Here is a 23,215-nt window from a genome sequence, read left to right as displayed (position 1 = left end):
AAACTTGACCTTGTGGCTTGATTTGAATCTGGATCTTATTAACATAGGCACTATTGTATAACCTTTCTTGACCGCTGCAGTTTGTTTTGCTGGTGCTAGTTTGATACTGGTAATGCAAGCCAGCAGCAGAATATTCTGGCTCAATACCCTGTTTCCAATAGAAGAAAAACAGGCACCATATATATGTACTTGAATACAATCTATGAAGTGTCCAAAAACTAAATGCTGGTGACATTACAGAACAAACAGAATCTTGACAGCAGACTGACTTGAGTTTCAAAATTAATAGCTTTTAGTTTTTTTCACTATGTAATCTCGATGTATCATGTTTGTTTTCTACTAAATTAGTTTCTTCTCAGTGCTACAGTTTTTTTTCAGATTAGGTTAGATTCCTTACAGTGTGGAAACAGGCCCTTTGGCCCAACTAGTCCACACTGACCCCCTGAAGAGTAACCCACCCAGACCCATTTCCCTCTGACTAATGCACCTAACCCTATGGGTAATTTAGCATGGCCAATTCACCTGACCTGCGCATCTTTTGGACTGTGGGAGGAAACCCACGCAGTCACGGGAAGAATGTGCAAACTCCACACAGACAATCGCCTCAGGTTGGAATCGAACCTGGGACCCTAGTGCTGTGAGGCAGCTGTGCTAGCCATTGTGCGGCCCTATCGTCTTTGACGTTTTTCCTTTGTCCTACATTCCAGGCATTTAAACTTCAAGCTTGGTATCATGTAATGACTACTGTTTGAATCATCTTTTCTGTTACCACCTCCGACATCCTCAGTTTGGACCTACCTTTTAGTGTCTTCAATTTGTTCTTAAAATAAGTACACTATTGGAATCCTTCTGGAGATGTCTCAAACTAAGCAAGCTACAATCAGCTTTAGCTCAAGTTAAATTGTTTTAAGTATGAATGCAACAGTTATTTTTGTGCTGCCACCAAATCACTACAATTAGTTTGTTACCTGCATCCCCCTTAAGTAGTTGTGTGGCTTTCCATTGAGCAGATGATGATATTTATTTTAATTCATTTATGGGACCTCCAGCATTGGCTGAGCCAGCATTGATTGTTCATCTCCAGTTGCCCTGGAGAAGGTGTTCTGCCTTTTTTGAACTGCAGCTGTCCATTTGGAATGGTAGATCCACAATGCTATTGGGAGAAAATTCCAAGATTTTGATTCAATGACACTGAAGGAATAGCGATATGTCCCCACGTCACGATGGTGAGTGGCATGGAGGGGAATGGTTGCTTGTGGATGGTGATGCCATTTGAGTGGGCTGCTTTGTCCTGGATGATGTCAAGCTGCTTGTGTTATTGCATATGATGCAGTACTGGAAGATGGAAATCTGCATGAAAGTTGTCTTTTCACTTCAATGCCAAGTTGTCATTTACCTGGAGAGACGTGGTAAGTAACTCAAATCTGCAGTTACGCGCAACAGAAGTAAATGCGGATGCAATTAAAATAGCTGACCACAGAACTCTAATGTAGCTAAGATCTCATTGTAAAGTTTAAAGCTTCGCTATTTTTAGCAAAAAGTACTAATTCAGTAAAGCAGTTTTGTGTATCTGCAGTGTGGAAAGAAACAAATTAGAGTTCATCAATATATATTGGTTTGTTCTGGGGTATGGTAAGACCCATCATATGCAGGAATAGAAATTGACCATCTGGTCTGCTCTGTCATTCAATGAAATCATGGCTGATTTAATAATAATCAACTCTACTTTTATGTCCTTTTCCATTCATACCCTTACTGATTTAAAAACAATCTGTTGTCTCCACCTTGAATATATTTAATTACCCCAGTCCCTTTCCAGTCAGGAATTCCACAGATTCACTATGCTCACAGGAAATTCCTTATCAATATTAAACAGGCACCCCCTTTCTGAGGTAATATGCCCTAGACTTTTGCAAAATGTGAAACAATCTCTTCACTTGGTCAAGTCCCCAAGATTATCTCAGTAAGGTCTCCATTCATTCATTTATACTCCAAGGAATACAGGTCCAACCTAATCAACTTCTCATAAAATCCCTATACCTGGATCAATCCACTGGGCCTTTTCTGGACTGTCTCCAATGCCAGTATATCTTTCCTTTGATAAGGGAACCAAAACTTCATGGTATTCCAGCTGTGGTCTGACCTTCTATAGTGTTATGTTGCTTCAGCAAGACTTGCTATTTCTATACTTAGCAGCTCACCACCACCAACTTGAGTGCAACTAGGGGTGGGAAATTGTCCTATGTCATAGAAGTCATTGGTTTGAAATGTGCTGTCAGAGGAGCCTCAGTGAGTTACTGTGGCTGTATGACATTGGTGGGTCATGGATGTTGGAGATAGTGGATGGTGTGCCAGTTAAGCAGGTTGCTATTTCCTGAATAGTATCAAGCTGCTCGAGTGATGTTGGAGTTGCACCTATCCACGTAACTGGAGAGGATGCCATTGTACTCCTCAGTTGTGTCTTGAGATGGTCGATAGGCAATAGGGAGAAACATGTCCTACTCCTGTAAACAGTATTTGTTTGACCAGAAGCTAAACTACATGAGACGATGATAAACCCAGGTTGTTGATAGTGGGGGAGTTAATGAGGATAATACCATTGAATGTTAACAGGTAATGGTTAGATTCTTGCTTTTTGGGGATAACCATTGCCTGATACTTGTGTGCTGTAATACACTTTGGATTTCATGTGTTGAACTTATTACTTTTACACTCGTGGCAATTTTCTAAGAGAACTAAACCAGGCTTCTAAATGAATAGGCGATGTTCATGAACTGAGTTGAACCACACCTTAATTGACGCCGTCTTTCTGACTGAAACAAAAACTGCTTCAGCAATAAAATGTAAGACTGCTTCGTTTTGATCTCTGAAGTTCCAAGACTGTTTTGTCTTTATATGAAATCATTATTTTAATGCCACTGTCCATTAAGATAATGAAATCCAGTTCTTGGTTTAGTCAGATATCTTGAGTAGGAATTCCCCCTGCCCCGTGTCAAGTCCTCCACACCAATGAAAGGAGAAGTAGTCAATGCAAGAAGTGTTAACTGGAAGGCCCTTGGGCCCAGATCTCGTAGCAGCTGCAATTCTAGTCGGTTGACATCTTCTCGGGGCAACAAAAAAAAATCTGGCAGCAGCTACTTCCACTTTTTCATTCCCTTCTCTATTATTTAGTTTGGCCTAAAAGAGTGAATGATTTATTTATTATTGTCACTTGAATAACACAGTAAAAGTGAAAAAGCTTCAAGTGTTGCCACAATCTGATGCCATTTTGAATAGTTTAAGAATAAAAAGGTATAACTGAGATTCCTTCCACGCCTCCCAGCTGCCACCTGTGCTAGACCCACCAACATAGGAATTGTTGCTCTTCAGCCATGAGTCTACTTCGCTGCTGGCATGGAGTCCCGTGCTGAGCTAGCACACTTCCCACAACCAGGAGTCCCCAGCTCTGTTGCCATCACTGTCTTGTTGATAACCATGTGTCTTCACTCTGGACCTAATGCCACCAGGAGTCCTTCCCTGGCTGTGCTACTAGACCAGGCCATCATCAAGCCAAGAGTCCCAGTCTGACCATAGATATCGCCTTGCTGGTGCTGCCAACTTGAGTCCACTGCCACCTCCAATCACTGGAGGAGCTTTGCTGCTGCAGCCACTGGCTTCAAATATCAGGAGGACATTCTTGCTGCTGCCACCTCTGACCGCCAAGAGGCTGCCGCCAGTCCGTGCATGGCCCACTCTTGCTGCCATGCCAAGGCCACCAACTAATCTGTCAAAGAAAAACAAAAAGTGAAAAACAAATAAAAAGAAAGGGTAGTTAGAGTCATAGAGATGTACAGCATGGAAACCGAACCTTCAGTCCAACCCATCCATGCCAACCAGATATCCCAACCCAATCTAGTCCCACCTGCCAGCACCTGGCCCATATCCCTCCAAGAAGTTCCTATTCATATACCCACCCAAATGCCTCTTAAATGTTGCAATTGTACCAGTCTCCACCACTTCCTCTGGCAGCACATTCCATACACCTACCACCCTCTGTGTGAAAAAAGTTGCCCCTAGGGTCTCTCTTATATCTTTCCCCCTCCCTCTAAACCTATGCCCTCTAGTTCTGGATTCCCTGATCCCAGGAAAAAGACTTTACCAATTTACTCAATTCATGCCCCTCATAATTTTGTAAACCTCTAAGGTCACCCCTCAGCCTCCTGTCTAGGGAAAACAGCCCCAGCGTGTTCAGCCTCTCCCTATAGCTGAAATCCTTCAACCTTGGCAATATCCTTGAAGATCTTTTCTGAGCCCTTTTCAAGTTTCACAAATCTTTCCAATAGGAAGGAGACCAGAATTGCACGCAATATTCCAACAGTGGCCTCACCAATGTCCTGTACAGCCGCAACATGACCTCCCAACTCCTGTACTCAATACTCTGACCAGTAAAGGAAAGCATACCAAATGCTGTCTTCACTATCCTATCTACCTACTGCTCCACTTTCAAGGAACTATGAACCTGTACTCCAAGGTCTCTTTGTTCAGCAACATTCCCTAGGACCTTACCATTAAGTGTATAAGTCCTGCTAAGATTTGCTTTCCCAAAATGCAGCACCTTCATTTATCTGAATTAAACTCCATCTGCCACTTCTCAACCCATTGGTCCATCTGGACCAGATCCTGTTGTAATCTGAGGTAACCCTCTTCGCTGTCCACTACACCTCCAATTTTAGTGTCATCTGTAAACTTACTAACTCTACCTCTTATGTTCACATCCAAATCATTTATGTAAATGACAAAACGTAGAGTGTCCAGTACCGTTCCTTGTGGCACTTCACTGATCACAGGCCTCCAGTCTGGAAAACAACCCTCCACCACCACCCTCAGTCTTCTACCTTTGAGCCAGTTCTATATCCAAATGGCTACTTCTCCCTGTATTCCGTGAGATCTAATCTTGCTAATCAGTCTGCCATTGGGGAACCTTGTCGATCGCCTTACTGAAGTCCAAATAGATCACATTAATGTTCTGCCCTCCTCAATCCTCTTCCTCAAAAATCTCAATTAAGTTTGTGAGACATGATTTCCCACGCACAAAGCCGTGTTGACCATCCCTAATCAGTCCTTGCCTTTCCAAATACATGTACATCCTGTCCCTCAGGATTCCCTTCAACAACTTGCTCACCATTGACGTCAGGTTTACCAGTCTATAGTTCCCTGGCTTTTGTGAACGGATAAGCCTCAGGCAAGAGCCTGCTCCCTGAACCCTGCTAGTCTGCTGCCATATTGATCAAGAGTAAAGTTGTTGCAAAATATCATTAGATTTAAAGAGCTTGAAACTTGGCAAGCAGTTCTTAGATGAAGCTGCTAGGAATGATTTGTTTTCAGCTGGTTTATTGCAGTTAGTAAGTATTTCTAATGAGTGTTACCTTTCTACAGATCCTCACTTTCTTTTTTTTTTAAAATGCAGTCATTGATTTGGATAGTATCATTCAATTTAAAATTGCTGAAATAAATTAAAAGGTTGCTGTCTGTTTGTTCAAGTTGTTATCAGGAAGGGTCTTCCAGCTAAGACATGCCCCAGAACTAACCCAGCAAAGCAATCAAGAATGCATAGGAGAGAAACATAAAGTATTGTAATACTGTGCATCCGCCCAGGCAGTTAACGAAGTGCAGAAGTAGATTCCTAACTTTAACCAATAATCGTGTGGCGATTAGTTGTTCTACCCTAAACCTATTGAAAGCACAAACCTGAGGGTAGTTGAGTATTTCAGTGTGGGTTGTTTTGCAGCAAATAAATTCTTTCAGGCAGAATATATAAACCATGTACCTCAACAGTACCAAGCATTGGGTTAGTTCAGTTTGAATCTATCACTGCTGTAAGTCCATGGGTCATGTTGAAAGTATAGTTCAAGCTCGTGCTGCAGTACTGAGTGAGAATTGCATTGTCCATGACTTAGGACATTAAATCAGATGCCCTGTCTCCAGTTCCAAATTAATGCTCAGATGGCACAGTTGAAGGGAAGTACAGAGTTCCCTAATAACCCAACCTACGCCACCAAATTGTTGGTTGCTCAACTTAGTAACTTTGCATGCAGTTTGAAGTTCACCTGTCTAAGTCTCTGTGGTTTTGAAGCTATGGAGACTTTTGGGATGTTCCGAGCAAGTTGACTGCTAGTAGACTTATTAAATATAGACTATTTTTCAAATTAACTCTTTTTGCTGACTGCACACTTTGCCTGCCTCTTCGGGCCCTTGAAGATTGTAGTACATTTGTTGTGGAAACAATTATAATGTTAGGGAGTTCCTGGTTTTTAACCCATTGACACTGAAGGAACAGTAATATATTTGCAAATCAGGATGGTGAGTGCCTTGGAGGGAAACTTGCAGTTGATGTATGTTCTTGTGTAACTGCCTAATTAACTACCTGCCCTTGAGAAAATCGTATGCAATGTTTAATCCCACTATTTTATCCATGAGTTATGTGTGCCTTATTATTCAGTTAGCTTGTTGAGAGTTACCTTTGATTAATCTGAAATTACATGCTTTTGGTCAGTTCCTTGCTGAATGTATTCTACTAATTTGAGCTCCAGTTTATCCTCAGCTATAAATTTTCAGTGTGAATTTGCTGCAAAATCATAATGTTATATTCCTTGGTGAGAGTCTTTGGTGGGCCTGATGCATGTCAGACAAGCAACACATGGTGCAAATGTATGGTGGCTAAATCTGAGCAGTAAAAAATGAGGTCTGCAGATGCTGGAGATCACAGCTGAAAATGTGTTGCTGGTTAAAGCACAGCAGGTTAGGCAGCATCTCAGGAATAGGGGATTCGACGTTTCGAGCATACGCCCTTCATCAGGAATGAGAGAGAGTAGCCAAGCAGGCTAAGATAAAAGGTAGGGGGGAGGGGCGATGGAGGTGGGATAGGTGGAAGGAGTTCAAGGTGAGGGTGATAGGCCGGAGTGGGGTGGGGGCGGAGAGGTCAGGAAGGAGATTGCAGGTTAGGAGGGCGGTGCTGAGTTGAGGGAACCGACTGAGACAAGGTGGGGGGAGGGGAAATGAGGAAACTGGAGAAATCTGAATTCATACCTTGTGGTTGGAGGGTTCCCAGGCGGAAGATGAGGCGCTCCTCCTCCAGCCGTCGTGTTATGTTCTGCTGGTGGAGGAGTTCAAGGACCTGCATGTCCTCGGTGGAGTGGGAGGGAGAGTTAAAGTGTTGAGCCACGGGGTGGTTGGGTTGGTTGGTCCGGGCGGCCCAGAGGTGTTCTCTGAAGCGTTCCGCAAGTAAGCGGCCTGTCTCCCCAATATAGAGGAGGCCACATCGGGGGCAGCGGATGCAATAGATGATGTGTGTGGAGGTACAGGTGAACTTGTGGCGGATATGGAAGGATCCCTTGGGGCCTTGGAGGGAAGTGAGTGTGGAGGTGTGGGCACAAGTTTTACATTTCCTGCAGTTGCAGGGGAAGGTGCCGGGGGTGGAGGTTGGGTTGGTGGGGGGTGTGGATCTGACGAGGGAGTCACGAAGGGAGTGGTCCTTGCGGAACGCTGATAAGGGAGGGGAGGGAAATATATCCTTGGTGGTGGGGTCCGTTTGGAGGTGGCGGAAATGACGGCGGATGATACGTTGTATGCGGAGGTTGGTGGGGTGGTAGGTGAGAACTAGTGGGGTTCTGTCTTGGTGGCGGTTGGAGGAGTGGGGCTCAAGGGCGGAGGAGCGGGAAGTGGAGGAGATGCGGTGGAGGGCATCGTCGATCACGTCTGGGGAGAATCTGCGGTCCTTGAAGAAGGAGGCCATCTGGGCTGTGCGGTGTTGGAACTGGTCCTCCTGGGAGCAGATGCGGCGGAGACGAAGGAATTGGGAATATGGGATGGAGTTTTTGCAGGGGGCAGGGTGGGAGGAGATGTAGTCCAGGTAGCTGTGGGAGTCAGTCGGTTAGGTCGCCCGAGATAGAGATGGAAAGGTCTAGGAAGGGGAGGGAGGAGTCTGAGACAGTCCAGGTGAATTTCAGGTCGGGATGGAAGGTGTTAGTAAAGTTGATGAACTGTTCAACCTCCTCATGGGAGCACGAGGCAGCGCTGATACAGTCATCGATGTAGCGGAGGAAAAGATGGGGGGTGGTGCCAGTGTAGTTGCGGAAGATGGACTGTTCCACATATCCTACGAAGAGGCAGGCATAGCTGGGGCCCATGCGGGTGCCCATGGCAACTCCTTTAGTTTGGAGGAAGTGGGAGGATTGAAAAGAGAAGTTATTCAGGGTGAGGACCAGTTCAGTCAGTCGAAGGAGGGTGTCAGTGGAAGGGTACTGGTTGGTGCGGCGGGAAAGGAAGAAGCGGAGGGCTTTGAGTCCTTCATGATGGGGGGTGGAGGTGTACAGGGACTGGATGTCCATAGTGAAAATAAGGCGTTGGGGACCGGGGAAGCGCAAATCCTGGAGGAGGTGGAGGGCGTGGGTGGTGTCCCGAACGTAGGTGGGGAGTTCTTGGACTAAAGGGGACAGGACCGTGTCGAGGTATTGGGAGATGAGTTCGGTGGGGCAGGAGCAGGCTGAGACAATGGGTCGGCCGAGGCAGGCAGGTTTGTGGATTTTGGGCAGGAGGTAGAAACGGGCGGTGCGGGGTTGTGGGACTATGAGGTTGGAGGCGGTGGATGGGAGATCCCCTGAGGTGATGAGGTCATGGTTTGGTGGTGGGAGGTGGGGTCGTGGTCAAGGGGGCGATAAGAGGAGGCGTCCGCGAGCTGGCGTTTGGCCTCAGCGGTATAAAGGTCAGTGCGCCAAACTACCACCGCGCCTCCCTTGTCTGCGGGTTTGATGGTGCACACCTGTTTTATAGATGCTCAGTTTGCAGAGAACTTATTTTAGCAGAGGTATTGGGAGAATTTTCTAACTCGGTATATGTTCCTCAGTAGATCAAGAGTTAAGATGACCAGAACCTGTGCCAAAATTGATACAAGTATTTTACTGATGCTCTGCACGGCATTTAGTTGCTATTCACCAAATCATATATGGGACTTGAACATATACAACCTATGCTAAGGATTGAGAGTCAGCAGAACTGCTTGATTTTTGTTTTTAAAATTGAAGCTCTCACTGATCCAAAGGTCACAAGCTTGCTGATCAGTTCCTGATGTCTAACACTGATTTTTTAAAAAAGTACGTTTGTCATTAGGAATGGCAACAGGATAGAGATGAGTTAATTCTCATGCAGTAGCTTTTACAGTTGAAGCTAATTTGTTTGTACGTAATGATACAAGAATCCTAAACTCAGTTGACTCTTCAAAATATATTCCCTGTGGTTCTGTAACTTTCAATAAGGCTTCAAATTAGAATTTGAGATAACCAACAGCACGTTTTATTATAGTGAAAATTATTTTCAACTGAACAAAGTATATTTAGAATTTTGCTATATTTTAAAGGTAGAAGTCCAAAAATGTTTCTTTAAATTGAACGTTTAAGTATAAGATGGAATTGGAGACAAATGATCAGATTTGTTGCATTGTTACTCAATTAGCTTTTTTGAAAAAAATGTGCTATCACAATTGTGAAACATTAATGGAAGCAGCTCTTTTAGAACTTGATAATGATTACAAAATGTTAATACAACAGTGGTAAACACCAAAAGCACTCCAGTTGTGGTGACTTGTGAATGTCTGACTACTGATTATTTTACAACATAAATAGCACTCAAAGTCCAAAATTTCCAATTTCCTTTGTTCGTGGTGTTCAGAAAGATGCTTTCATAACGCTTGTTATCAAAATTACTATCTGTTTTTAAACTGTTGGCAATTCATGTACTTTTTAAATTTAAACTTTATTTTTGAATACAGTACTAAGAGACTTAATGGTAAACTAGACTTTTGAAAGTCTTATTTGAAGTGATCTACAGTGTACAAGTTGACTAATTTGGTTTAAAAAAACTTCCCTCCAGTTTAAAAATTATCTTAGCAGTTGTGAAAAAAAAACAAAGATACTAATATTTACTTGAGTTCCAATTGATTGCATGAGAGGAATTGAAATGGGCTGCCTCTCATCATGCGTGTGTGCATGTGCATGATTAAGTTGAAATTGGCTGTGTACCAAAATAAAGACTCAATTAGAGGAAGCATTCAGTTTAACCTGAGATGTTTTTTGAATGGAAGCGAATACTGTAGCTTACAGGCAAAAGCTTTGCTTTAGAATGGAGCTAGTTGATATGTTCTAGCCAGGCTGAGCTGAAGATGGATCTTGGCCTTTTCATTCTGAGTAATGCATGAACAATCAAAGAGCCTTTTTATCTATTGTCCCTGAGAAGAACATCCATTTAAAGTTCAAATTCCAACAGGCTTGGGAAGAAGGGAAACCGATAGTAGGCTGGGCCCAGGAGATGATAATCAACCGTCAAGGCTGGGCTGCAAACAATCCAGTGCTTTGTCCTATGCCAGCAGATAACCAGCTAACAGGCTGGGGTACTTAGCCCTGAATAGAGGCTAGAGGCATTTGGTGCAATGAAAGAGCACTACGAAAGTGGCAAACACTGAGAGCATCTGGTATTCTGTTGCTTTTGGATCACTGAGGATCACAATGTGAAATTAGGGCTGATATGGGATTTAAAGTAGTAAGCTTCTGTACTTGGTTCTTAACCTGACTCTTAAGTTCTAAATGATGGTCAGAATAAGGCTGGGGAGGGGGAATAATGTTGAACAAATTTAGTTTATTTTAAATTATTTCCTGTCAGGGGAAAAAATAGTTTTCATTTGTTCGTTCAGCCTATTCTGGTTTATCCTGCTCATGAAAGGTCTGTACAGAGCCTGAGAGAGAAATCATAAGCAAGTGTTTCTTCTGTTCTCTACTCCCACATACCCGGCCTGTCAAACCTTCAGTTTGCTTCTGCTGCCACCCACCATCTTCAGAATTCACCAATCAAATCATCAAATGACTACGATTCCTCATAATGAAGTTACAAATATCTGAAAAATGCAGCATGTCATTATTATTTAGATACAATGTAATGTTGGCTTATGCGCACTTTATAGGGGTTCAACCACAATTCTAAACAAATGAAACAAACTTTTGTCTTAACAACATTGTGTAAGATTGCTCATTTGACAAGAGTGCCCTGTTTGCTGTTTAATCAATGTTACTGTTGCACTGTTCTAGTGATTACCCAGTGTACTGTACGTTACACGGTTCATGGTGGCAGTAATGCATAAGCAAAATGGTGTGGGTAAAGCATATCTGAAATAAAATTTTGAACTTTTAACAGGTGAGGTGACATCTGTGGAACTTAGGTTTCAGGCTATGACCTTTTTGTCAGAAAGGTAGATTCATTTTACTGAATACTTTTGACCCAGATTGGATGAAAACCTTTTGGTTTTGTTGTGTACATTTCAATTGCTTGTTCTGGATATATTTTTAAAAATACTGCCTTAGTGCTGCAGCTTGCAGTGCTTCATTGATAAGAGAGTTGTAGAAAGGAAGGATGAAGTGGAAGAGATGATGGTCCCATTCACTGCCTGCCTGAACTGTGTACAGCTTGCTGCTTTATCTCTGTTCACTGACTGTACCCCATATACGCTGATGGTGTGGGCTAGCAGCAGTGCTCATGGAGAGGGAAGCCAGCTTAGTCAGGGGTCCCTACTCTGTCTGGACATGTTCTGAGAGGTATCAGTGGACATTACATAATAAAAATGATAGCATGTTGTGCACTGCTCAGAGGATGAGAGGAAAACTCATGGAGCTACTGCAATAGCTCATGGCATACTGGCTAAAACCTCCTGTCTAAATTCTTACCCATTCACAAAGTTGATCATTTTAAAAACATGAATTATGACTAAAACCCAGTTTTGTAATTTACAACTCCTTTTACCATTGCATTAATTTAGATTTCAGCACTGGTAAAGGAGATACTCTTGCTAACCTCCATGGTGCATTGCATAATGAATTCCTGAAGAGAATTTCCTAATATGAATGTTCCTGTTTGTACAGAGGGGAAATATACCTGTACCTATAAATGAAATATGACAATTTAACATGAAATAAACACTCAGAACAAGTTTGTAGTGAGTTGCCCCGAGGTTCTTAATGTCCTAAGGTAGCACATTGCTGAAAATGTGTTGCTGGGAAGGCACAGCAGGTCAGGCTGCATCCAAGGGGCAGGAGAATTGATGTTTCGGGCATGAACCCTTCTTCAGGAATTCCTTCCTGAAGAAGGGCTCATGCCCGAAACGTCGATTCTCCTGCTCCTTGGATGCTGCCTGACCTGCGCCTTTCCAGCAACACATTTCCAGCTCTGATCTCCAGCATCTGCAGGCCTCACTTTCTTCTAAGGTAGCACATTGCATGACTCAGCAGTGTCATTAAGTCACGTTGCACATTGTCTCTGACCTGTAGTCCGCAGTAATGGAATTAATGAATTGTTGGACTTTATGCTATCAGTGCATGAGATAATGTAATTTGTGTGTTTTCTCTCATCGGTATAGCCAGGTCATTAGTATCAGGCATTACTAATACTATTAGTTTTGCAGCAGCTCTCGGTCCTAGTTTTCCTTCCTGCACGAGGTTGAGGATTAACACTAGTGAGAGAGCAAGGAATGCAATTACTTGCACTTCTTTTGTTTTGTGTCCATTTGTAATGTGTATTGCCAGCAGCAACAATGGAGGAGGAAAGATGTTGGATGACCAAAGACCTTTAATGGCCCTGAATCGACTGTTGCTCAGTTTGGACAATAACCAACACAGTTTTACCACAGTTAGTCATGGTGCTTCATACTGGATGCAGCCCCTGTTTCTCTCTGACCTTGGGTCTGATTCTCATCTGCCATGCCCATGTCAGAATGATTGCATAAATTAGAGAAATAGCCAGTGAAGAGTTTCCCTCCTAGTGGATGTGGCACGATTTGAATTTATCTATTTGGTGAATGGAGTAGGAGTGCAGCAATTATTAGTTGAAAAGGACAGGATCTAGTTCTATAATGAGTCATTATTGGGATGAATGATCAAGTTTGAGGGAGAAAAGTTCCATTAATTAAAAACAAATAACTGAATTTTCTAATTGCAAATGACATCAAGTGAACTTGAGTTAAAATATCATCCTTTGTGGAAAGGTTCATTATAAATGTTTGTATCCATTTGAAGCTTGTAGACATCTAAATTGCACAATTGAACTTAGACTTGAAATTTGATTTTATTTTACCTCTTATCTCCACAAATGCGATATCATTAATAATAGTCTTTTTTAAAAAAATGTTAAATTTATGCAAGGTGAGTTATGTCCATAAAGAACAAACTGACAGATACATCATTTGTCAGAAAATTCTTTGCATCTCATCAAGCTCTGTGTGGATGGATTCTCTACGTATTCACCTTTTACCTTCAATTCAACTGAAGTTGTAACTAAATTATCAAATTACCTTTGAAATGCAATAGTTTGGTCTGAGTATAATTAATATTGTTCAAAGTCTAGTATTGTTATATTGCTGACACCAGTAACGACTTAAGTTTATTCTCAACAGGATGTTGCTCTAAGTGGATGTGGTAATCTTTGTATGAAAAGAAATGGAAAGGCCTTCAATTTTCTGGAGAGACTCATTGAATCCATGTTATCTAAATTTTTAAAATAGTTTTAACCACAAAAGGTTTACCAAGTTGTAGCATTCTGCCTGAGGAATCAGGCCTGCTTTTCTCTCTCCCTGCTCTAGGTTGTTCTTGAGTTCAAATGATCAGCAGTTTATGGATTGGCAAGTTTGACCTTCTGCTAACTGAACATCTTAAGTGGTATTGTGTACTTGTAGGTTCTCATGACACAATACTGTATTGGGGCTTCAGATGTCTTTTGAAATTCTTCTAATTGAGCTATATTATGAAACTTTTAAAGTGCTGAAGGTCATTTAGTTAATTGCAATTGTGGCTGTTTTTGCTAGAAGTCTTGAACTAATATGTTGCTGTCTCCCCCATCCTAGCTCCAATTCCTCTTGTTCTGCTTCAGAAGTTTATCTGCTGTGTTAAGATGCAGTGGTCATGGTCTGGACTGTCTCCTCGGGAAAACAAAAAGGATTGCGTATTTTACAGCTCCGTGTTTATTTAAAAACGAACCCTCGCTTCTGTGATCTCTACCAGTTTAAAATTCTAACCTATTCACTGACTTCCCAACCAAAGGAAACAGTGTGCTCAACCTTTTCACAATCAGTCATTAATCTAAAAATTGGATGGTCCTCTTAATGGGGAATAAAAAAAAATCACAGTATCACTACGTGTGTTCAAGGCAGAGAGAGATTTGTAATCAATAAAGGGAACTATAGGTGACAGAAAGGTGGAGTTCAGAGTTAACAGATTGTTGAATAGCACCCTTAAAGGGCTGAATGGCCTACTTCTCATACATTAATGGGATCTCATGTTGCTTTCTGGTGACTCTCAATGGCTCTAAAGCTGTTTCTTTAAAGGGTTGTTTACTAGTGTGTTGGACTGTGGACCATCTTTTAGCCTCATCCAAACTTCTTATCTCTGCATTTGTAGATTGGTTCATGAAAAAGGAAATGAGCTGCTTCATGTATTCCATTGTTGTGGATTCTATTTTAACTTGGTAGCACATGTGATGGGGAAATTCATAACTGAAATGTATTTTTAAAATGCCGAGACGTTTGTTTTTTTATGTAATGGTGGGACTATTGTCATTAAGAATCGGTCTTAAAAATTGGGTATGCTTATATAATTGATCAAAATATTGTCTGGGTTGCAGATGCAGACCGGAAATGCTTTAGCGAGTGCCCCATTGGAATGTAAATAAGTAAAGAGGAATCTGGCTCAATGCGGGACTATTTGCTTTAACAGCAGCTGTGTTGATTGGAGATTAGAAGTAGCCCCGACTTGTTTTTCAGTAGCACGAAAAGCATTATGATAAAGTGTGATTGATCATTTTATCTTCCGTATCTCTACATTTGATCAGATTCAGACTATTTGTCAGATCAAAGAAGTGTTTAGAATTATTTGCAACTGCAATACTGAAGAAAAGCCAAAACTGCACCCATGCTTCTAGGTTCTAAAATCAAAAACATTGTGCTTTGACAGGCATTGAGTTTTCCATGAATCTGTTATCTCATTGGTATTTGTGTGAATGAAATTTTGTTCTTCTGGTTTAGTTTGCATCAAGTTCTCTTCAGTGTCAAAGCCTGTGTCAAACAACTTTCTGTTCCCATGTAAATTCTAGTAAAAATGCTGGTGTTATTTACCCCAGATTAATTTTTTTGAGGGGTATTGATAAAATTAGTTTTTATATGCTTTTCAGCGATAATATAGGAAATATTGTGAATAAGATCACTTGATCCTGTTCAATGAGAATTTTACTAGAATAGAAGTTTACTATTTTTATATTGTCTACTAAATTGTTTTCTTGAAACATTCTTAAAATTTACAAGCAGACTGACTATTTTTATAAAGAGCAAAAACTCACTAAGTCTTTGATCTTTTTAAATTATGTCGAGAAGGTAAAGTTTCATTGAGTTAAACCATAAATGATTTTTGCATTTTTTTTCTGAGCATGTGTAAGCCTATGGCCATAGTGTTTACTACTTTTTTAATCAGGCAATAGCTTGCATTTATATATTGCACAATTGCTATAATAAAGTGGTTAAAAGCACATCTGATGTTAAAGTTTGACAGTCAGCTGTATGAGGGTTTAGGACAGGTTAAAAATAGGAACTTGAAAGAGCGAGGAGTCATGAAGTTGTACCGCACATAAACAGACCCATGCCGACCAGATATCCCAAATTTAATCTAGTCCCATTGCCAGCATTTGGCCCATTTGACCCTCTAAACCCTCCTTATACGTGTACCCAACTAGATGCCTTTTAAGTGTTGTAATTGCACCAGCCTCTTCCATTTCCTCTGGCAGCTTATTCCATACATGCACTACCCTCTGCATGAAATCTAGTTCCTTGGGTCCCTTTTATATCTTTCCCCCTCACCTTAAAACTATGCCCCCTCATTCTGGGTTCTCCTACCCTGGGGAAAAGACAGTGACTTTTTACCCTAATCATGCCCCTCAGATTTTATAAACCTCCATAAGGTCATCTGTCGGCCTCCCAAGTTCAGGGAAAACAGCCCCAACCTATTCAGTCTCTCCCTATAGCTTAAATCCTCCTTGCGATTCTTTTGTGCCCTTTCAAGTTTCACAATATCTTTGCTATAGCAGGGAGACTAGAACTGAAAGCAGTATTCTGAAAGTAGCCTAACTAGTGTCCTGTATAGCTGCAACATGAACTCCCAACTCCTATATGCAATGCACTGACCAATAAAGGCAAGCATACCAATTACCACCTTCACTATCCTTTCTACCTGAGATTCCACCTTGAAGGAACTATGAGCCTGCACTCCAAGTTTGCTTTCTTCAGCAACACTCCCCAGGACCTAACCATTGTGTATACGTCCTGCTCTGACTTGCCTTTCCAAAATGCAACATTTCACATTTATCTAAATTAAACTCCATCTGCCACTCTTTGGCCCATGGGCCCATCTGGTCAAGGTCCTGTTGCATTCTGGAATAACTTTCTTCCCTGTCCACTACTCCACCAATTTTGGTGTCTTATGCAAACTTACTAACCATGCCTCCTATATTCACATGCAAATCATTTATATAAATGACAAAAAGCAGTGAACCCAGTACTGATCCTTACAATTTAAAGTGAGGAGACAGGGTGATGGTGGAGAGTTGTTTTGCAGGCTGCAAGCCTGTGACCAGTAATGTCGTAAGGATCGGTGTTGGAAAGTGCAGGTATAAATGTTTAGGGAAGGAATTCCAGATCCAAGTGTGCGAACAATTGAAGATGCTGCCAATGGAAGGCCAACAAAAACTGGAGATTTGAAAAAGTTTATTTCTTGGGTTACAAGAACTAGATTGGGGAAAGCTGCAGAAGTGGTGTCTGTGGGATGAGGTCATGGAGGAATTCAAACACCACAATGAGAACTGTAAATTTCAGTTTCGCTCGTGAAATTGCGTGCAAGTGTTGTGTAATTGTGTTGAAAAGGTATTAATGATTTTGTAAGCAGGGAGGCAAGTTTGAGAGGTCATGTTAGCAATTTAACTTCCTCTTTGTTCTCGCAAGATGGAAACCGTGATGAGATTAATAATTAACTGTATTTAAATACAAAAGTGTTCTAAGTGTTTACATTGTAATGTAAATCAATTCTAGACAGCCTTTCAAGTATCCTATGTAAATCATTTATAATTATTAAAGTTTGTTTAACTTTAGGTTGTTCCATTTAGACAGTTTGAAGCTGTTCTTGTGTTTAAAATCAAACTAGGTTTTGAGGGTATTGATTGTGGGGTGGTGGAGGAGCAATTCTTGTGACCAGAACCTAAGGAATGGGCAGAGAAAGCACTACTTTTTTTAAAAAAAACTCTAGCATCTGCAATACTACCTAAAGGAATGGGAAGTTCAGAGTAGTTGTGAACATTGGATAACATATGTTTTGAAACCAGCTAACCGGTGGGCAGCACAGTGGCACACAGTGGATTGCACTGCTGCCTCACAGCGCCAGAGACCCGGTACAATTCCCGCCTCAGGCGACCGTCTGTGTGGAGTTTGCACATTCTTCCCGTGTCTGCGTGGGTTTCCTCCGGGTGCTCCGGTTTCCTCCCACAGTCCAAAAATATGCAGGTTAGATGAATTGGCCGTGCTAAGTTGCCCGCAGTGTTAGGTGCAGGGGTAGATTTAGGGGAATGGGTCTGGGTGGGTGTGCTTCGGTGGGTCGGTGTGGACTTGTTGGGCTGAAGGACCTGTTTTCACACTTTCAAAACCATTGAAAGAAACTAAAGCTAACTTTTGAAGACCTAACACAAACACCATTGCCTCTTCCTTCCCTTGGTTGTTTGAGAGAGAACACTCTCCCGCTGATAGTGTTCTATTTAACACTCAAATTAGACTTTCAACCCCATATTCAGTGTACCACAAAAACCATCCCCTTTCAATCCAACTGCTGCTGAATATTTTCTTTTATCCAGACTCTGCTATTGCAGTGATATTCTCGCTGGTCTTGAGCTCATCTAAAACTGCCATCATTGCTCACCACGCCAGGTCTGACTCACTTTGTTTGCTAACCTTCAGTGACTTACAAATCTCCCAGTCTCTTGAATTTAAAATTCCCATTGTTATTACATCCCTCCCCAGATTGGCTTTCCTAAATGAAAGCCAAAAATGATTGAAATATTCAGTAAGTCAGGCAAGTTTTTTGAACAGAAACAGAATTAGTGGTCTAATTAATCTCCATTTCTCTTCCCAGTGTACATAATTTTCAGTGCTTAAAAACTGAAAAGTAAATTCTCCCTTCCTGTTTTTGGCCCTTAGTTGCTTTGTTGACACACATTTGACAGTTATTTCTGCAGCCAATTAAGCTTCATACTCTAGAACTTCCTCCTTCAACCCCTTTGTCTCCTTCTCCATTTTTAAATTACCCCTCACTGGCTTTTGATTTACTGTCCTAATTTCCTTTGATTCATCTATCCAGTCTTCCTTTGCAAAATTGTTTCTAAATATATTAAGTTCCACATGTACAAGGGACTTTATGTATTTTTCCATGAGGTCGGTTAGAAAGAAAGCACTTTCAATAAGTTTAATATTTTTCACGTTTTCTCAAAAAAGTAAAATGAATATATTTGTACTAGTGGAAGGTTGAACTGCAGAAAATAAACTCAACACAGTTGCTTTACTTGTCTTTTACTAGTTGTGTATAGTCAAAGGCTCTTGGATGTCAACCCTTGCATTAGTAATAACTTCTAACTCGGTTAAGATTGCTAATCCCATAATCAGCGAAATGAGTGCATAATTTGTGATGTGAAGTTGTGCTCTCTGCAAACTCTTCTTAGGTCATTTGTGTTGTAAAGTTGAGAGGTCCAGTGAGTATATTCTAAAACTGATGCTCCTCAGGTTTCACTTACCATCCTATTTAATCTGATTAAATCAGCATAATCTTTGATTTTTCTCTCATGTACTTGGCAAAGTTCTGTTCAATGAATTCATACGTATTACTTTATTTTTCTTTATCAACACCCCTCTTCCTTTTTCAAAGATATGCAGAGTTATTGCTAGAATGGGACTTAGCTTGTTATCATACCTTCCACAAATAGTTCTAATGAAAAAAATGAGCAACTGTAAGTGCAATGATTCAGAGAACGTCTAAGTGTTCATTATTAATCAAGCTGGTTTTTTTTATTTCAGGCATTAAAGAACTCAAAAAGTCTTTGCTCTCTTGACTATGAAGATGAAGATGATGACGATGATTGTCATATGAAAACTATTGTGTCCTCGCCATGTGACTCAAATGATCTGTTAATGAATATCATCACTCCGGGCTCCAGTCCACTCAAAGAACACGACTCTGCAAGATGTCATGTCCCTGGGAGCCGAGATGGCTCCCATCCAAGGAATTATGGGAAAGAAGTCACTGTGAGCGAAAGTGAGGAAGATACAAGTGATTGTGAAAGCACTGACGAAGGAATATTTCGGCTGGACTGTGGTGATTTGGATCTAGAACAAATAGAAAATAACTAATTGCTGCAACAATGTTCTAGATAAAACTGGTTGTTTTTATACTTTTTGTTGTGGTAGAGGATTACCTTTGCATAACTCATGTCCATTAAAAAAAAATTTTGTTATTCTGGACTGCTTGAAGGTTTTTTTGTGCAAAACATCAGTAGTCCATGTCGTGTGTGCACAGAAGATAGAGGGTTCAGCAACTTGATCTTGGATACACGAGGTTGCCAATTTTTAGGTTTTGAGAAACATTTTGGAGGAAGAGATTTTCTGTAAATTCATCTCCATTGAGGATATTTTGCAATGTGTAGCTTTTGAAATGGAGAAAGCTGAACTCTGCAAGGATGTGGATTTTTTTTTTGAAAAAGGGCATTCTGCATTCAACTACACAGGTTTAACTACAGTGGTGTCGGTGCGGGTATAGTGCTGCTTTTTGTGGGGGAGGAGGGTGGGGGGCTGTCAGTGTTTCAACAAAAAAAAATTGACGTTTTACTTTTACAATGAGAAAGCTAATGGCTTTGATGAACCTGAAATGGCCAAATTCATAACATGGACATCTCGTGCTATGGTCACAAGAATGTAATAAGCACTTGAGGTTTGGAAAGAGACTGTGATTGCCTGTTGTGATCGATTTCCCAGGAGTTAAACCCCTCAGCAATATTAGAAGGAAGACTTTTATAGTCTTTAAAAGAAATAAAATGGATTTTTGCTTTGCATTTCCTCTTGTATGCCTCCTTTATTTGCTGGGTCTTTCTGCATTGCTTTTTTAGTAATGTTCTATTCAGTAAAAGAAGGATTCCACCTTGTGCAGAAAGAACCCTTTACTGGCTGAGCTGTTTTGAGCCAGTCGTTTTTGGAGGAAGACTTTTTTTCTTCATATTCTACTGTATCAGAGTTCATCCAAAATAATGACTTGTAGGACTTCAGTTTACTAGTTTATTTCTTTTGTATCCAGTGTTACCAGCAATGCCTAAACTTTGTCCCTGATGATACAAAAAGGAGATATACAAATTAGGATGATGTTTTGCAGGAAATTTGACACTGATTTGCAATTTTGATTTACTATTTTTAAACTGGAACAAATCAAGAATTATTATTTTTGGTGGGATTAATTTTTTCAGATTTGTCCTTGGCACTTGTCTTAAAGTTGCTGATATAATTAACACTTTTTTCTATAGATCAGAAGATTATTGGTTGAGTAATCATGATTAATTCACTGCAGTTCGAGGGAGTGCTGTCCTGTTGTAGTCATCAAATGCTGACCTAGTCTGCACTGTCCGGGTGACTTGAAGCACTCGAGTGCAAGCACTTTAAAAGCAGAAATTCCTCAAATTCTTTCCTTTAAGTTAGATGCTTGATCCTTTTAAAATAACAAATGCTGGGTCCCACTTGTAGCAGAATGTTTTATCTTTGGTGAGTGATGTGTGAATTCATCCCAATGGACCTGTGTCTAATTTCAACTGCGGGCTAATTTAAGTTACATATGTATATGGTCAGTTTGTTGCACCCACCACAAAACAATAAATTAATCATGGATCATCTACCTGCTCCTTGGTACTACATCTAGTGAATATGAGATCAGGGGGACAAATTACATCCAAAGTACATCGCCTTTAAAACGCGCATGGGTGGTTTGATGGAATTACCAATGTAGCATTGGATCAGCCAGACCGAGATGCAGTTGGCACCAGTTTAATTGCTTATTAAGCACTTGAGACACCTGCATAAGTGCCCTTCTTGAGAGGGTGTAATGCTCCACACTCCCTCTAGCTGATGGCACTCACCAATCTTTTGAAGAAAGTGCTTTCGTTATGAATTTTGTACCTCCCGATCTCTCATCCAGTCCATTTTGTACTAAGGAGCAAGAAGGTGACCAATGATCATTTTGCTTCTCCATCTCCAAAATAATAAACTAATCTTCACGGCCATACATTTAAGGAACTTAAATTAGCTTGTAGTTGAAATTGGTCAGCTGGAGCAATTCTAGGCAAATGGTAGTCTATATATAAGTATGAGGAATGGAAAATAGATATGTGCACACCCAGTTTAGAATAGTATTTCTGTGCTGTTGATGGGACAGTCTGAAATATGCTGTGTTGACAGATAACTCGAGAAACAGGAGGTTTAAATTTATATATCCTTGACTGAGTGCACTAACACTCATTATTTTTAATCAACCCAGCCAGATGTGTTATGACATATTTTAAGGGCAGGTGGGACTTGAACTTTGACCTTGACCACTTGACATACAAGGAGGGACACCAGTATACCATAAAACCCCCTCAATCATTTACATACGGGCAAAGGAACATGAGCTACATTCTAAATTGATTAGTTAGATCAAGATGACATGTAAATTATGTACAATGGCTTTAGCTGGCAACAGTGAAGTGTCAATGTTTGTATGGTATTACTTTACACTGTCGGTCATAGTGGCATTAAATATTTATTCAGGGTGTAGGTTCCCAGACCACCTCTGAGAATTTCAGTAACCACAATTGCTTAGATCAACTTTGATTTGAGGTCATTGTGCACACCACAAATGGATAGTGAGATCCTACTTATTGGAAAAAAAATCACTCTACAAACAATGCTTTAAGCTAAGATGCCCCTTTCCCAGTCATGTTTTTGTGGTGCATGAACTAGGTGCTTATAAGTTATTAACACTAATCAGTGTGGAAGATGTTACGAGTTGACCGTTCGCCAAGATTTATTCAATGAAGCAAGTAATGTAAGTTGGGTACAAATATAGACTTTGAGGCCCATTTATGCTTTCCAACTGATGTTCAGTTTGGCAACACCCAGGGCCAGTCGGCTCCTAAGTTCATCCCAGTCTTGTTCCAAACTAGGGGGACAAAAAAACGAGCTGAACTCCAGAAATGAGGTAAGTGTGACATTAAGGCTGCATTTGGAGCATTGTATAGAGGAGATCTAGCAAAACGGGCCAGTGCAAATTGGAGGCAGAGGGGAAGAACTCTCTGCTGCCCTGTCATAATAAGCACAAGGGAAGATATGGTCTTTTAAAGGTCATCCATTTCAGGATGTTAAAGGACAACTATAGTAGTGTTCTTGGCCAGCCATCTTCAGCTCCTTTATCAATGGCTTTGCCTCCATCACAGGTCCAAAGTGATGTTTACTGATTGCATAATCTTCATCACCATTTGGGATTTCTCAAAAATTGATGTAGTCTTTATCAATTTTCAGCAAAATCTGGATATTCTGGCTTGGGTTGTATGTGGTAAATACTTGTGCCACAAGTGCTAGGCAATGACTATTTTGAACAGGCAACAATTTAGCACCACCCCCTCTGAGCATCTTGGAGGGTAATAATTAGCTGGAAGCCGAACTGGGCCTGACATATAAATGGTGTGTTAGCAAGAGTCCATTAAGGATGCAAAATCGTGAATCACTGTCTCCACGGTGCCTGTCCATCAAGTGTATGGTCAGGAATGTGATATTCATTTTTTTCTGTTCATTCATGGGATTTCAGTGTCACTGAACAGACCAGCATTTACTGTGCAATTAAAGATGGGTAATCATGTTGCTTGGATCTGGGGTCACTTGTAGGCCAGACCAGGTAAGGATCGCAGTTTCCTTCCCTAAAGGGCATTAGTGAACCAGATGGGTTTTTCTAACAATGGTTTCATGGTCAATATTAGACTCCGAATTCTAGATACTTATTAAATCGCATCTGCCATAGCAGGGTTCAACCCAGGTCTCTGGATTGAGAGTCTAGCC

At 41.0% G+C, this 23,215-nt stretch overlaps 1 protein-coding gene across 8 annotated transcripts in view; it reads left to right on the top strand.

Annotated features, from left to right (window-relative positions):
- Positions 1–20,193, top strand: part of LOC132818026 (protein FAM53A-like) — a 109,471-nt gene extending 89,278 nt beyond the window's left edge. For all 8 annotated transcript variants that reach the window (XM_060828640.1, XM_060828648.1, XM_060828665.1 and 5 more), the window contains one exon: positions 19,163–20,193. In XM_060828640.1, the coding sequence (XP_060684623.1) occupies positions 19,163–19,495 (333 nt within the window). In that variant the 3' untranslated portion in view covers positions 19,496–20,193. The remainder of the gene's footprint in view (positions 1–19,162) is intronic.
- The last annotated feature ends 3,022 nt before the right edge of the window (positions 20,194–23,215 follow it).

Source organism: Hemiscyllium ocellatum, chromosome 1 (assembly GCF_020745735.1).
Source record: "Hemiscyllium ocellatum isolate sHemOce1 chromosome 1, sHemOce1.pat.X.cur, whole genome shotgun sequence".
Taxonomy (NCBI): domain Eukaryota; kingdom Metazoa; phylum Chordata; class Chondrichthyes; order Orectolobiformes; family Hemiscylliidae; genus Hemiscyllium; species Hemiscyllium ocellatum.
This window is presented reverse-complemented; position numbering and strand designations above follow the sequence as displayed.